Here is a 17,273-nt window from a genome sequence, read left to right on the forward strand (position 1 = left end):
GTACTAATAAAATTTACAGTATCTTTTACACATCTTTCTTTTCCACTTTATTGTTTTTAGAATAATTTATTTTTTAAAATAATTATAAAAAAAAAAAAACGAAAATGACAGTACGACTGGCCGAAAACAGTAGCCATCACCAGCTACACCAACTTTTGTTTGTTGAGAGCCAGAAAAAAAAAGGTAAATTTTGTTTTTATACCTAAATACTGGGATGGCAACACTGTTTTTTCGCTCTCTCTCTCTTTCTCTCTTTATTTATTTATACACATAACAGTAGGTTTATGTTTTTTATAATATATTTATAATTAATTTTTTTTTACAAAAAAAAAAATTAATTAACAAAACTCTTTTTTTGTATCATTTTTTTGTATCATTGTAAATGATATATTTAAACATCTTATTTTTGTATATATAAATTTTTTTTACTTTCTTTATTTTCAAAATTTGGGATTTATTTGTGACGCTTCTTTTTTTTTTTTTAATGACGCAGAAAAAACAAAATACAATCCTAAATTTTTTACCTCTTTAATTTCGACTTTTTTCGCCACATTAGTACACAAAGCATTTTGTAGGTAAACCCTGTATACCTTCAAATTTATTTTACCAAATCTATCTTTGGATCGTAGTTCAATTTTTTGTTGTTTTTTTTAATTATCATATTTTAAGTTTATGTACTCAATAGAAATACTGTTCAAAAAGTAAATTTTTTTTTTTTTAAAATAAAGGTAATGATTTCAAATTGTGTGCCGACATATTGGAAAAGCGGAAAGCCTTTTGAGATATTTTTATTTTAAAAAGAAAAAAGAAAAAAAGTTACCTCATCAATTAGAAATGAAGACTGACTAGTCCCTTTCAAAGTCCTAAAAAGCTGTACCGGGCTTAATTTTCATCTGTTTTCAGCTGACAGAAGAAGCTTCTTTTTTTTTGTGTGTGTGTGTAACTGAAGCTGCTTAAAGACCAAGGATCCTTACAAGGTAAGTAGAGGAAATTGTCTGAGCAAATAAATGAGCAATTAAAAAACGAATCGTCTTTGGTCAAAGTTTAACAAAATTCAGGAAAAAGACCTATCCATAAAACGGACCAATCAAAAAACAGTGAGACACGACATGTTTTGTCGTGAATAAATGGACACCTCTTATTTCAGCTGGGAAGAAATTCCCTGAACAGTCTTATTACTGGGACCCAGGCACTGAGTGCCGCTCAGTATCAGCAGGTTACCCAAGCAGGTGGAGTGTGAGCTTACCAGATCTTTGTATTTAAATTTCCTCCAGGTGAGCTTTGCATCCTGTATCCTTCTCTACACCTACCCAGGGGCTTGTACAAATGCACAAAATTCCATAGCTCCTGATTAGCCCGTATAACGTGAAACGAAGGATCAGTTATCCTGGTTAATATCAAATATTAGTCTAACCAACGACACCTTACTTTTTTCTGCCAATCTACCCGGATTTCTACAGTACACACAGCACATAAGTTAGAAACAAATCATCTAAACATTATAGAGAATCTTTACCTCACAAAATAGGCTTTGAACCTTATGGAGACGAGTGAGACTTCAAGCAAAATTTGGTATAGCCACCACTTCCTTATGCTTGGGTAAGCATGGGTTTGCAGAGAGAGAGCTTTGGTATGACGTGATCTACCCGCGATTTCTATTACAAAAAAAATGTTTGAATGTTACCATCAAGTTGTTCAGATTGTTTGGGTAAGATTGAAGCAGCTATTGCCATGAAGAATTTCCTATAAAATCTGACCGCATAGTTGAATAGCATTGGGCAGCGAGTGACCATAGGCTATCCTAGCATAGGCAGCTAGTAGCCATAGGCTATCCCAGCATAGGCAGCGAGTATCCATAGGCTATCCTAGCATAGGCAGCGAGTAACCATAGTCTATCTTCCATTGAAAATTAGCTACATCCTGGAGATGTTTCCCAACAAAACATATTCTTCCAAAGTAGATACGACGGAGCTTTGAAACCAAAGAACTGAAACTATTAAAAAAAAAAAAATAAATTAGTTTTTCGAAACTTTCAAGAGATAAAAGAAGATCTGCTTTCGGATAAAATTGTTCTACACGATTATCAGATCTTTTTTTTATCGATCTATTCAAAATTAGCACACCAGATAAAATCGATACCTTTTTTTAAAAATTTTTATTTTTGGATCAGCTTGTTTTTCCGATTCTTCACTTTGTACTCCCCCTTTTTTTTAAATCCAGTTTTTGTTTTTTTTTTTGTTGTAGTCCTTTTTATATATATATATATATATTTTTGTAACGTAATATGTTTATATATATTTCTTTTTATTATAAACAACGTGTATTAATATAAATACTGACATGTACAAACGTGCCTGGACAGTGTGTTTAATAATTTTTTAAAATTTCCAATACATAATTCAATATAATGGTATATAAATATCTATTTATTTTAATAGATTTATATTTATAATTATTTTTCATAATAATTACACATTTTGTTTTAGATGGACGTTGAAAGGAAGTAACGAAGGAAAATGGAAAATAAACTAGAGAGTAGAATTCGTTTTTCTTTCTTTTTAAATGAGGATCGGAAAATAGGGTTTTTGGTTTGTAATTTTTGCGAAAAACTTTATTTAACACGCAAGAATAAATTGAGCAAAACTTATAAAAAAAAAAAAAAAAAAAAAAATTGCATAGAGCTTTCTTAAAGTCTTGGGTCTTTGGACTCAATCTTAAGAAATTAATACTTAGTCCCAATTCTGTGTATACTTTGATAATGCTTAAAACAAAAGACAAGTCCCGTGATTTGAATGGGGGGGGGGGGAAGAGGAAATCTTGGACTCTAGTTTATCATCTAAGAAAGAGCATTTGAAACAAAAATAGGGAATCATTCAGACTTGAAGGAGCCATGAAAGATGGAAACCCATTTCTAAAAGAAACCTCACAGAAAAATTAAGCAACTCCCCAAACTGCTCAAAACAAAAAAAAAAAACCCAAATTTTTTGATTGATCAAAATTATGAGAAGAAATGGAAAACATAAGCCAGAATTTTTCCATAACACTTTTTTGTTTTTTTTCTTAATTTTCTTTTCCCCCCTTTGAGGTTTTTCCCAATAATTTGATCCAATTTTTTTTAATGATCTCGTACTTAACACCAATTGTCCCAAATTGAAGGGACTATTCCCAATTTTTTTCCCAACAAATTCTTGGATATTTGTTTTTGGTTTGGTTTACGAACCATACTACAAAAATTTTGTACCCTATTTATAAGTTCTCACTTTATAACATTTTATTCCAAATTTAAATTCACGAGCATTAAACAGAATTCTTACATCAATATTTTTGCTTTTTTTGTTCAGAAATATGTACAATAATTTTTGTTTAAATATTTTGTATTCATTTAAAATTGCAAAATTTAAAAATTTGTTTAAATTCAAACAAAATTAATGACACAGTCAGAAGAAGATATATATATATATGTATATATTTATAATTGTTTTAAATTTTTTTTATTGTGAAACAACTAATTAATTTTTAATTAGTTTTATTGTAATTTAATTATTATATTTTTTTTTTAATAATTATAATATTTTGTTTAATTAGGTATAACAAAATTGGCAACCTAATGAGCGATTGTTTTTATTTATTATTTTGTTAAAAATTAATTAATTTAATTAAATTAACAAATTAATTTAATTTATCCAATTAATTATAAATAATTTATTCCTATTAAATTGTAGGTAATTATTAATAAACTCCGCCATTTTTTTTTCTTTTTGATGAGCCTTTAGACTTTTCTAAAAATTATCTCTTTTCATTGAAATATTTTAAAGGAAGGAATTTTCCAGGAGAGTAGGGAAACCCAATTAAAAAGGAATTATATTTTTCTTTTTTTTTTTTGTTTGAGGAGAAAAATTAAATAGTAGAATTTATGTATGTATCTATGGTTTATAATAAAAGGGCCTACAATTTGGTCAATAGGGCAGAAAACAGGGCGTGTTTTCTCGGGTGGAGGAGGAGGAGGAAGGGTGTTGGGAAAGCGTATTATTTTGTTTTTTTTTTATATTTACAAGTTTGGAAATACATATTTTTATTTATTTATAAAACATTTATATATAAATATTTAATTAATTTATTATAAAAAAACCTTTCTTTTTTGTACAAAAAAAAATTAATTAATTAAATCCGAAATAAAAATAAAAGTAATTAGAAATTTTAATTAAATTTGTTATTTTTTAATTTTCAATTTTGTATTTATTAATTTTATAATTAATTTTTTAATTAATACAATACGTTATGTTTGCTAATATGTTAGCAAACATAAATTAGTTTTTTGTGTGTGTGTATGTAACAGAGAAGGGGATCCGTTTATGTAAAAAAAAATCTCAGCGATCTTGATTTTATTTTCAGTTTCGATCTATGCAGAATTTGTTTGTATTAATTGTTTGTATTCATTTTAATAAAAGTAAGACTTATTACTTAAAGAGAGTTGAGGCCAGATTTGCTGAAGCCAAAGAGGAAAAGAGGGGTTCAATAAGTACATAGATCTGTTCTATGGTTTTCGCGGAAACGCACCGAAACTACTTGCCTCAGAATCTAATCTATAAGACGCCACAGAATTTGGTATCTTGACTAATGTGCCTTGGACCATAAAAAGGATTGGGAAGCACTGCTTTAAAGGATTTAGCTAGGATACAACTGATAATTCTTTATCATTCATGATGCTGTTATCAATCTCTTCATTCACATTCACTATGTATACTTGAGTTAGTTAGGCTGTACGTATACAGTACCAATCTTACGTGTACTTTACAATATGTTCTTTAACAGCTGATCAAATCATCTGATCTTCTGCCTAGCTAACCACCAGTGGTTACTTGATTGCAAAACTATTCCAAGAAACTACATTCCCCCCCCCCCAACTACTGCTACAAAAACTCGTGACTGCCTTCCAGCTAAAGACCTCCAAAAAAAAAAAAAATCTTTCATTCTTTCTTCAACTGATTGCTGCGTAGCTGGGAAGAAGAAGATGACGAAGAAGTTCCTGAGGAGGATGGGTTATAATATCCTCATTATTTGCCAAGGAAAACGACTAAAAGAGTCGTTCCAGGGTTCTTCTTTTTTCTTTTTTTTTTAAGAAAAAAACTTCTGGAGTTGAATAAAGAGCACATTACACGAGGGAGTGGAAATGTTACAGAACACAGCCTTCGGCGATTCTCCTCCAGTTTCACTCTCAGCCTGGAACCTCTTCATTTTCTTTCTCTTTTTTCTAAACTTCTCCAGTTAAACTCTTATTAAATAAGGATGAACTGAACAAGAAAACTAGAACACTAAAAGGAACAGAAGTTATAGAATGGCAAGATACCCAAGATGGAGACTGTATGTAGCATTTTCCAACATATTTTTTGTGTGTACATATGAATGAGAACCTCCTTTTAATCGCGGTAGAAAAACCTTTTCCTAATGAGTAACGCGCATTATTATGATAAAAAGGGAATGAAAATTATAGAGCCTGACGTTTAAAGAAAATTCTGAGCAACCTAAAACTAAGGATGAAGTAATAAAAAAATAAAAAGAATTGATGTGAAAAAGAAAAGAAAAACCTGAAGCTTAAAAAGAATTTTTCAGAAAATGTTTTTCTTTAAATATCTTAAAGCTCCATCTTTTTTACCCTCTAAGGACAAAACTGGGAAAATCTGAAAGTAAAAAATCTAGAAACATCTTTGCCGTGAGTCCTAATGCAAGCTTTTAAGGATTATTATTAACCTAGACGAGCTACATACAGTTTCGAACTGTTATTTCCTATGGTGTGATTTTAAAGAACAAGGACTCCACGGAAAAAAATAACCTAGAAGTATTAATTGAAAATTAATTGAACCTCTTCTGAAATCCAGGGCTGAAATTAAGTCCTAAAAATGAAAAGAAACTGAAATGTAGGGCTCAAATACAGGATGTTTTCCATCTTTTCGGGTGAGGAGGTACGTACCCTTTGGCTGACAGGGTAGCCCTTTTGAGGGTCTAAGATGAAACTGGCCAGAAAACCCAGTCAATAGTACAGAGCCTGCTCTAAACCACCAAATAAAGAAAGGTGTCTAAGCAGTGGCTGTGGAAGAAGCATACGAAATAATGGACAACAATGCTAGGAATCGAGCATGGTATGCGACGAATTGATGGAAAACAAGATCTTGAATAAAAAAAATTAAGGTTTAAAAAATCCAGATTAGTCTAGAATCTGGTCTTCTTAACCCCTTAATGCACAGTATTTTTGAAAAAAACCGCTATATTTTATACGATTAAGTAAGTGTATATAGCTTGCAATCCCATGTAAATGATAAATATCTATAAAACGATAGCTTTTCTTTGCTTTCACATTATTTTCAATTCTCGATTATATTCGAGTGTGAAAAATTATAGCAGCATAAAGTACAACGCCGCTCGAATTATCTCGAGTGTGCACAGTTTGGCCAATTTAGCGCGCTCGAGTTAACTCGAGCGTGCACGTTAAGGGGTTAAAGGACACACATTAGATTTAGTGAACATCTTCACAGGAATGAATTGATTATCCTGGAGCCACTGGTCACGATAAAAGAAGAAACTGTTCTTTCATCCTGATTGAAGTGAGTTCCAATCACAAGTTGCGGTCATGAAATCACTTCACTAGAGACCATATCGCAAAATAATAATAATAATACGCATATTGGATTCCCACGCGGAAGTCCCAGGTTCGAATCCAGCAGCTGACCCTTAGATTTTCTTTTCCTAGTGAGCTTCTTACAGCTCTTACCTGTCCGGTGATGGACAGTGTTGTCTGTAACGAGAGAACACCTGTCCAGTCACTGCCGGCACTGCACTGAAAAAAGCTCCGGGTGCCAATAACCTTTCAGATGTTGGACGCACCTTAAATCATTAAAAAAAAAAAATAAATAACTTGTTAAGTAAGCCTCTCTGTACCTTTTACTATATATAAGCAGCGATCAGACTACTAAAGGGTATCTAAAGGGCCTCAGTCAGCTGCAATACCTTGATGTAAAGGGCTCGCCCAAGGTAAAACCTCCATGAAGATTCAACCACTTTTCATCATGTTTTGAAGTCACTTTTTGAGCCTAAACAAAGATCGAATCCTGAATTCTCACAACTGACCACATTATACTTCAAATTTTTAGCAATTAAATTCATATTAAAACAGAAAAATAAATTATATGAATTCTGCATAGATCGATTTCCAACTAAAAGAAATAATTAACAAATTAAAAACAAAATTGAAACAAAAAAATCTAAAATAATTTTCATTTGTATTTACAAGTTTTTTTTTTAATTTTAATTATTCATAATCCCATATTTTAATTATATTTTTTAAAAATTCAATCCTTAAACGATTTAAGCTCGAAGAAAATATATTTTGATGTTTTTCTTATGTAAGAAAAATTATATATCTATTTTAATTACTTATTTATATATTATAATTTAATGGTTTTTTTGAGAGGGGGGTGAAAGAAAGAAAAAATTACAACAGGTAGTTTTCTGAGCCGAATTAATTAACACAAATTAATTAATTTAAACAAAGTAATTAATAATTTAATTAACAATTAATTACTTTTAATTGTTTAAATATATAATTTTTTTTTTTTAATATAATATGTACAAGAACATACTCACATACATACATAGATATACACATACACACTAATTCATTAAAAAAAAAATTAAAAAATAAAATCCTAGAAAGTACAAAAAAAATTCTTTCCCACAAATATTTGTGGGATTTTTTTGGGGGGGGAGGGGGGAACAAATAGAATTTTTATTTGTGCTTAAAACTAAAACAGCCACTTTGTAGCTTGTGTTCTTCTTTACCAGTTTCTTGTGCTTACACTCCAAAATATGGGGGGGGGCAAAGTTTGTTGATTTTGTTTATTTTAATATTAATATTAGTGATTTTAATAATTATTTCTATTTAAAAATAAAAGTAGAATTTACAGTATAATATACAGGATGAACAGTTAGAATTCAAGTTTTAGGGATTTTTGGAGGGTAAGGTCCAAAAATTCTGGTTTTTGTGGGAAAAGTTTTAGGGGAAAAAAAACAATAAAAATTAATAAAAAATAAAATACATTATCAGAAGATATCTACGCTGTCGTCCTGTGCAATAGCACCGGTAGTGCTATGTACCAGACTGCTGCTGAGATAATCGCTCCCGATGAAGAGGATTTCCGGCGAGAGATGGCCGCCATTTTGTCACCTGAAACCAGAAAAAAAAAAGGAGAAAGTAAATACACTCAGTGCAGGATTTTAATTGGTGTAAAATTTTGATGATGGCAGCCATCTTGTTTTTGTTTTTTGTTCTTTTATTGTCAACGAGATTGCAGGTGTTTAGCACAGGAAAGGAGTAGAAAACAAATGTTCAGCAGGGTTAAAGAAAAGAGTCTCTCAAGATGGATGAAAACAAAATGAGAGAAATTTGTGCAGGTTTGAACAGGCATAAGCATGCACAATTTGTAGTATTTTGGCAAGAAAAAAAAAAAAAAAAAAAATCCAACAACCTCAATAAACCAATAGAAAACATCCTTTTGGAACCTCCCATTCCTTCCTTCCTTTAAAACACAACTTCCTTTAGAACCCAATAGTCCTGGCTATTCTCGAGTTTAGTTACATGTAAAAAAAAAAAGTTAGTTTCGGTTTATGATTTTCTTGTTTTGGAAACCCCGATAAACAAGAAAATAAAAGAAAATTAAGGATAAAAATAAATAAAAACACACACCCCCCCACCACCACGCAAAAAAAAAGGGAAATGTCCAACGATTTCCTGTATGGGTCAACACCAGCTGGCTTTCGTCCAATCTGGTGGAAGTGAAATAATTTTTTTTTTTCCCATATGTACTAATAAATTATCGATAATCCACAGCCTTGTGGATTACAGAAAATGGAAACTGGAGGAGTGGGGGGATCTTAAAAGATAAATAAGTAGCTTTATCTGGCTCAAAGATGCACTAATATGTAGAAAAATCCGAACATTTATTTTTTATTTTAATTTATTGCGTAAAATGCCACAAATGAATTATTAAAAGAAATATTCTCTCGTTTTAAAAATAAGAAATGTTCATAATCAATATGGACGGTGAATGATTAATAGTAGGTATGTACATTTTTAAATTCTCGAATTAATTAAGTAGTACAAATTGAATCTCGCAGAGGATCGCTGTTGCATGCGGCTTTCTGAGGTGATGAAATCACACACAGGTTTTTAGCAAAGTGCACTCCATGCACTTTTATTGTGCAGTGAAGCCAGCCACATTATCTTAAACATACACACGAAAGCATATGCACTACATACCCAAGGGTTACCTTCTCTAGGAGACAGCTTTCGCTAAAGGAGTTAACACTTTAAATCCAAGGTCCTTCCACGAGATTGGGCGTTGAACCGAGGACCTATAAAAACCTTAATTCGGTTGGAACATTGAGAAGGCTAGTGGGCGGCCATTCATGGGCTGTAATGCCAAGGATGAAGAAGAAGAAGAATTACAAATTGAAAATATGGTTACTTCCGCAGTGCAGGATCGTATCGTTGGCTTTATCCGGTCTAAGCACGCATGTTTATTGGTAACCTGGACCGGATTTCCTGTATAAACTAACTCAGTTTGGTGAAAAGAATTCGGAAAATTTTGAATAAGGGCGCACTTGATGAGAGCTAAGGGAATGGTTACGCTTCACTCTAACGTGCTGTTTCAGTACAATATTCGATCCTATCTTTCATATAACGGAAGAAGGGTTTATTCCCTTCCCAATGTTGCTGAAGTACCATTTTTGTAGTGAATTCCTTTACCAGAAGCCTGAATGGACTTTTCATAACAGAAATGTTAAAAAGACTCTCGAGATTTTCCAGTAAGAGAAAAATCGTTGGACCATATTTTCTAGGGTTTTCATTACAATTTTTCAATTATTCAAATATTTTTTTGTATTATTCCAAGATATATAAAAATGGAAAAATAATATAACACTTTCCAATTACTTTGAAAACAAATATTTACATTTTAAAATTTCTTTTTGCAGTAGAGATACACATTCTACTGGTGTCATATTAAAGAGGCACAACATCCGGCTACAATGGAAACTTCTCAAGTGAACACATACACAAAAGGAAGAAGTGAGTGGAGAGAGGTATGGGTTACAGCGTGCCATTACTGTAATAATGAGACCATGTTTCCGCTGTACGTACGCGGGAGCGCACAAATAGACACCTTGAAATGTTGTCAATCTTTTTTTCGAACATATAACATACCAAATATACGATATACTTTTTCTTTCCTCCCTTTATATATATATATATATATATATATATATATATATATATATATAAATGTGTGTGTATGTAACAGACTGGCATCATGTAAGATCGTTTTATTGTAACGAAGAGACAAACTTAGACTACGAATAAAAAAAAAAGGCAAGTATTGTTGAATTTTCCTTCGTAACAACCAAAAATTTGTAAGTTGCAAATTTTTCTGAATACGCTAACGGAGATACACATCTTCAAAGGATGGAAGTAGATTAAGCTTTGTACAACTGAAACATAATTTGTTGCTATTTCCGTACTTCCCTCAAACTTTTGTAAAAAAATAGTAAGTACTTTAATTACACGCTTATTTTCAATTTCAATTTGTCACCGGAAATACAAGTTTTAAGATCAACAACAAGAGTTACTGTTCCTGTGCATATTCTGTGAAAAGTTAGGGGGTATACCCCACGATGTTAATGCTGTTCGTGTTGTTAGGGATAACCGCAAGGACTTGCATGAGTCTTGGATTCAGTTGAGACCACTTAAACTTTTTATCCTCCCACACATTTTTGGTCGCAGCATGTTTTTTTTTTTTAAAGAAAAAAAAAGTCAGTTTGATGTAAATTTTAATTGTTGTTAAGTTTAAGATCGTTTAAAAAGAGGTCTCTGGTTGCGAAATATTTCTTCAATAATATGAGGGAAAATTGTATTTTTCTCTTACAAAAGATCAAAGAAACACTTGAAGCCTTCATTCCCATTTCCGCTGTTAGCACAAAATTCACCAGGATCCACGGTAGCCGAGCGGTATAGGCTAGACCCGCTCAGCTAAGGTGTATTGTTGGTTAGTGGGTTCGATTCCCCTGGTCTAGGCCTTGGATTTTATTTAATGGTTAATATGAGAAATTTACAGTAAAGTATGTTAGGCGGTTATAGGCTAGACCCGCAAAGCTAAGATGCATTGCTGGTTAGTGGTTTCGATTACCCCGTCTAGGCCTTGGATTTTATTTAATGGTTAATATGAGAAATTTACAGTAAAGTATGTTAGGCGGTTATAGGCTAGACCCGCAAAGCTCAGATGTGTTGTTGGTTTAGTGGGATCGATTTCTGGTCTACGCTTTAGATTTTATATAATGTTTAATATGAGAAATTTATAGTAAAGTTTGTTATGTATGTATGATAGGCTAGACCCGCATAGCTAAGATGTATTGCGGTACTAGTCTATATTCCCAATGTTTAATATGAGTTTACATTAAAGTATGTTTCTTATTCGGCTCCGGTCCACGACACCTAATTTCGTAGTAGGACGTAAAACCTACCTGAAAAAGTAGGCATTACTTTACTTTTTTTTCACAAAATTCATCACAATCAAAAATTGTAGAGGATATTTTTGGGTATTTACTAATTAAGAAAACAGTTCAGAAATAGTAAATCTACTTTACAAGCAACCCTTAAGTAAGATATTTGAATAGACAAGAATGCAAAGAGCAGATCTTACCAACTAAAAAGAAAAAGTAGCCAGTGTAGACACCAGTGTCACAACCAAAAAAAAACCTATCCGCTGAATCGAAAGACCATCTTTGAAGAAATAGAGGGTCGCAAAGTGACAATCGGATTCAAGGCATCAAATTTTTAACTCTTCCGTTTTTTTGTGAGTTAAACACGCATCCATTCATACTTATATTTTTTAGTAATTCCTTTAAAACGGAACAATACTACCTGTAAAACCTTGTCTATCCACCTAGAAATAGACCCACTTTTTTGATCGTTCAAGTGTAGGAAATAGGAGTTCGAATCAAGATAGTTGCGTGCTGTTCGTCCTTACCCTTACAAATCCAATTTCACTCCCCCTGCGGGTTAGGGGGGAAATAAAAGGATAATGAACTGTTCAACATGGATATGAAGGGAAGCGAAAAGTTAGCCTAGTTTTCTAGGCCATCAAAGCTAGGGAAAAACGTTTTTTCAACCCCATTCTACAATACTACATCAACTTGCCTGATCATTGTTTCTAGTCTTTGGTTCGTACTACAAAGTACCATTCTGAATCTGATGTAAACATTACCTATATATATATTATTATACAATAAATGTTGATTTAAAGTTGCATAACTGGGTCATCTTCTTTGTAAACACACAATGTAAAATGATAACGATAATTTAGGACTGTAACGTTTTATCCCCCCCCCGTCCGCGCTCTCTTCTATCTAAATGGAATTAATGAGATCGTCCAATATTTAAAAAAAAATTATTTCACACCTGAAATCAGCCAAACTGGAAGTACCGATTTTAAATCTAAAAACCGATTTTTCAAGTTTTTTGGGGGGGAGGAAATTTATGGAAAACCCCATTAACTGATTTTCTTTTAAACTTCGTAGATATAAATTGCATTCCATATAGAAACATTTTCCGAAGGACCTTTCATTGTAAGGACACTTTGTAAGGGCAAAATGGCATTATTTACTCTAAAAAGGGACGTTTCTACGTGTTCTATGTGTAGCCAAGTCACCTGTAATAGAATTCTTGACCAACCGGAAATTCCGCTGTCATGGATTACAGAAATTTGTTTTAGTAATTTTTCACGTTAAACCCAAGTGCCAAAGGAAACGCTAAAAATAATTTCCTTTTTTTTCACAGGAAACAGTTAACACATATTTCCTCTAGAAAAATCTCAATTTTTCATAAAACTGATAAGATCGCAAGGACTTATTTCCTCTTTAGAAGAAATAAGAAGTAATCAACATTCTAAATATATTTTTTAAAAAAGGAAAAGGAAATGAATTAAACAAAACGCATTAAAGATAAACAGTAAATGAAATCTAACCTCAGAAATACGTTTCAAAATAAAACTTGATTAGAACTGTACCAGCAAAAACATCCGGCTGTTCTAAAAAATTCTTACTTTTACATTTCCTGTTACTAGGTTTAATGATTAATTTCCGTTTTACATATCGATACATATTATAGTAGATTAGCTAGCAAGAGAAACAGGACGGATATTCTGGTGGCGGATATTCAGTTTTCTTTGAGAGAGAGTTACGTATTTTGAGGTGGTACATTTCCGTTGTACCAATACACATATTTCTTTTGAACTATCTACGATGTACGAGGTGTAGCCGAGCTGATAGAGGCAAGTCTCACAATGCTAAAATACTGGGTTCGCTCACTGGTATTGGGCTTGCACTTAACTTAATGATATACAAAGTTGTAAGGTAAAATCGGGTGAGATGGCCAACAGCCGAAATTTAACCGAAATGTCGTCCGACGGCGCTGCGTGACCTCTCCAGTGATGAACCTTCATGTCTGACTAAAGTGAGTTCATTTTGGCCTGCGTCAAAGCGTTATTAATTAACTCAGAGAATAAAAAACGTTATTGTCTCAACAAAATTTTTTATGACAGTTGCATAGTACTGCGTATGTATGTTTAACGCCTCGGTCCAGCAAAACTTTATCGATATATGAACTTAAAACTCGCCGAAAATATTAGGAATTCTGTTAGGGGTTAAAAAGAAAATAATAGCTAGGTCAGTCAGTCTGGTGGGAGAGAGGGAGGCAGTGATTATTTAAACAGACAAAAAAACCGAAATATATAAATAAATAGTAATATTTTTTTTGTTGAGAGGGGGGTCAGTCATTTGTAATGCACCTCTTAATGAAGTGAATTTGATTTTGTGTAATAAAAAAAAAATTAGGCTTAGTAATAGTTGGGAAAAGAAAGGATTAGAAGACCAAAAGTGAGCGGAAACAAAAGAAGAGAGAAAATCCAGGAGTACAGAAGGCAGTGGGAGCAGATGAGAAAAAAAAAGTTGCGAACCGAACAGAGTTGGTTCTGACGCTGGCGAAGTAAATTGAGCCTTTGGATAGCTGGTGAAGAAAAGTAAACGAAAACTCGCTTGCAGGAGGATTTATCGTGTACCGAGAGAACGAAAACTCTAAAGGCGTACAGGCAAGAGTAGAGAACCAGGTGTCTGCCCAATTCAAGTTCAATTTAAAAGGAGCGGTGAGTGAACCCCAGCGCTGGTGGTAGCAAAGGTAATGGAGATTGGACAATTTGACAAAGTTTGAATCCGTTATTATTCTGAACTGAAGTTTTTTATTATTATTATTATTTAAATTTATTTATTTTTCTTATTAAATGTACAATGTGTTGAAAATATTCTTTGGTCAGCTGGGCCCATTAATTTAATTCCAAGTTTTGTTTGTATAATTAATATAATGTTCATGTGCAAAAATTTCTAACCAAGCATTGTATTTTCTGTTATAGATATAAAATAGCCTATTCTGATATTGAAGAGAGTAGGACCGGCTGTAGCTGGTGCATTACACGTTGACTGATTGCTCCGTAAATCTAAATTAAATTGAATTCCTGCTTCCTTATAGTTACTGTTCTCTCTTTTACTCCAGCCAACCTACTATTCCGGGTATTAGGGGTTTTCGCTGCTGTACCCCCAAGAACCCGCTCTTACACGCCCATAAACATCCTCTCTCCCCACACCTTTTGTTTAATCATTTATTATTTTATTTTCTTTTATTTATTTTCATTTATCCCCTTGAAACCGGTACTTATTTCACTCGAAACAACAGCGTGGCGCTCAAGGCAACTATAAACCGCCCTTCCCCACCCCTTCTTCACTGAGCTAGTGGCACTGATTACCTCCCCCATCGGGGAGCGTAACAATTCTTTTAATATAAAGATGTTATAAGCACACCTGTTTGCCCTGGATATGGGATTTTATGTCGTTTCTTGATTCTGGCAAAAAACTACGCACTTAAGTAGTATAATTACGAGGGTGATTCAATTAAATTTATTATACAATTCTCGATCCTCAATATTGAGCGCAATGAATCATTTCTGTGGGAAATTTGTAGAACTTACAAATCGGGGGGATGTAGTCTTGGGCAGTAGCGGAGAGGAATCCCTGTTAAAGTTCATTCCTTTGGAGATTTTGGGCTGGAAAGATAAGTTACTTAAAGAAGACCAGCTTGTGACCTCTGGCTTCACCCAAAAGTGACTTTGGTCCCCTTATTCTCTCCTCTTAGCATAAGAGGTAAAACTTTCACGACAACTATGGTATAAAGGACAACTACTTACAAGGGGAAGATTCTTCCAAATTCTGTGTCAAACTGAATCGAACTAACAGAAAATAAAGTTTAATTTAAGAAACAGTCGCAGCAAAAGTTACAGTTTCTTCTACCGACTGGAAAACGCCAAAACAGAACTAACTTACAAAGAGAAACTAAGAAAAAAACTAGTTCAACCATATATAACTGAATTATACTTGAAGTAATAGAATCAAGAAAGGCGTTTTTACCATCTGAAGAACGGAAGTGGCCTTAAACCGACTTAGACACCTGATTGACGAATGGTTTCACCCATTGACTGCCAGCTGGTTACTCTTACAGGAAATCAATTCATTTTATTTGCACCATCTTTAGTGGCTCTATTTGTTTTTTAAATTTTCTTTTTGGTAAACCATCACGATTTGTGAGTTTAAAATTGGCCACCCCCCCTAGTAAAAACAAAATATTTTGTAAAAAATCTCGCGCTGACCCTACTCACATGACTTTTCTCCTATTGCGATTATTACAACTATAAAATTACCAATTTTCTCATAACTGAACATAAAAGTGTAGATCTTACAAAATACAGGATGATTTTAGCCATTCTAATAAAAGTAAATCTTAGCAAAATGTAGTAAGTAGATTTAAAAAGTCATAGTTTGAAAAAAAAGGTTTAAGTTATAATTTACAGTAACAATAAGACAAGGGCGGTCCCCAAGGTAATTTCTTGGTGGCCCCACGATGTACTGAAATAAAATGAAAATAGAAAAAGGTTTTTATGAAGGAAATAGCGCTTAGGGGGAAGATCGAGGCAAAATATCGGTACCCACAGTTCACCAGTTTCCGTTTAACTTCTGGAAGACGAGTATACACTTGGTCCAAGACGTTTCCTGTGGGCTTGAACGAAAGCGCTGACTTAGTTCCAGCGACTTTTGGGAAGCCATATTTGTCTGCCACTCTCAGTGGAATTCCAGAATGATTTGGTTTTAAAAGGACGAAGAAGGAATTCCCAAAAGATATTCTTATTTAGGTGAGAAATATCCTAAAAAAAAAATGGAGTACCTCCTTGTGTGAGCAACTATTTCCGGCCATGAAATTAAATAAAAACAGCATTCAGAAGAAGATCGACTGGATAAACATCTATCTAGCTTTAATGAAGATTGTCTGCTCTCAGTCTCTGAATTCAGATATTTTGGAAAAACAAGGAAATTTTTTTGTAAATATGTTGTGCCCAGACGTGAAGATGCAACAATATCTTAAGATATAAATTAAGAAAGAAAAAATTACAAATTTAACGTTAGGTAAACAGCAAAATATTCTTATTAAACACTGAGGGGAAGGAACACCGAACAAAAGACATTTTTTGTTTAATTTTTAACATTTTTTCCAATGCAAATTGTCTTTGCTGCAAATTTCATGTAGCCATCTCTTGCATGTTATGCATTGAAGCCAATCGCATTTTGGGCCCTTCCTATCATAAAAATATCCTTTACACTCAATACAAAAATCATCGCCCTCCTCTTCAATGTCACTCTCACCATTGGTCATTACCAAATTACCAAATCCCGACAGTGGTTGTTCCATTACGGGAGCTGTAAAGCTGTTAGAAGCTCCTAGGAAGAGAATAACCCCAAGGGCAGGTACTAGATTTGTACTCAGGAGTAATCCAGCACCCTAAATTAATCCTTTTCCTTAATATTAGGTTATTATTTTCAATTCAGAAGTTAAGAAACAAATATATATATTTTCTTGATTGAAAAAGTAAGAAAAACACAGTCCAGCCCAGCAATCAACAATCAACAGTTTATCGGGAATCAACAAAGAAAAACAATAGGAATGATTTTCATCTCTATTATTTTGCCAGATATTGACAGAAGTTTGTCACATAGTGTGGGGGGGGGCCACTATTATTTGGGGTCTTATATCACCTAACCATTAGCCCAGCCGGCAGGGGGTGTATTCAATT

General features: G+C 33.1%; 1 protein-coding gene across 7 annotated transcripts in view; it reads right to left on the reverse strand.

The window, feature by feature from the left end:
• Positions 1–467: 467 nt before the first annotated feature.
• The window catches only part of LOC141447530 (lachesin-like), an 860,405-nt gene continuing 843,599 nt past the window's right edge, over positions 468–17,273 (reverse strand). For all 7 annotated transcript variants that reach the window (XM_074115178.1, XM_074115176.1, XM_074115181.1 and 4 more), the window contains one exon: positions 468–8,218. In XM_074115178.1, the coding sequence (XP_073971279.1) occupies positions 8,106–8,218 (113 nt within the window). In that variant the 3' untranslated portion in view covers positions 468–8,105. The remainder of the gene's footprint in view (positions 8,219–17,273) is intronic.

This window comes from Rhodnius prolixus, unplaced genomic scaffold, assembly GCF_049639745.1.
Source record: "Rhodnius prolixus isolate KJV_2025 unplaced genomic scaffold, Rpr scaffold_7, whole genome shotgun sequence".
NCBI lineage: Eukaryota > Metazoa > Arthropoda > Insecta > Hemiptera > Reduviidae > Rhodnius > Rhodnius prolixus.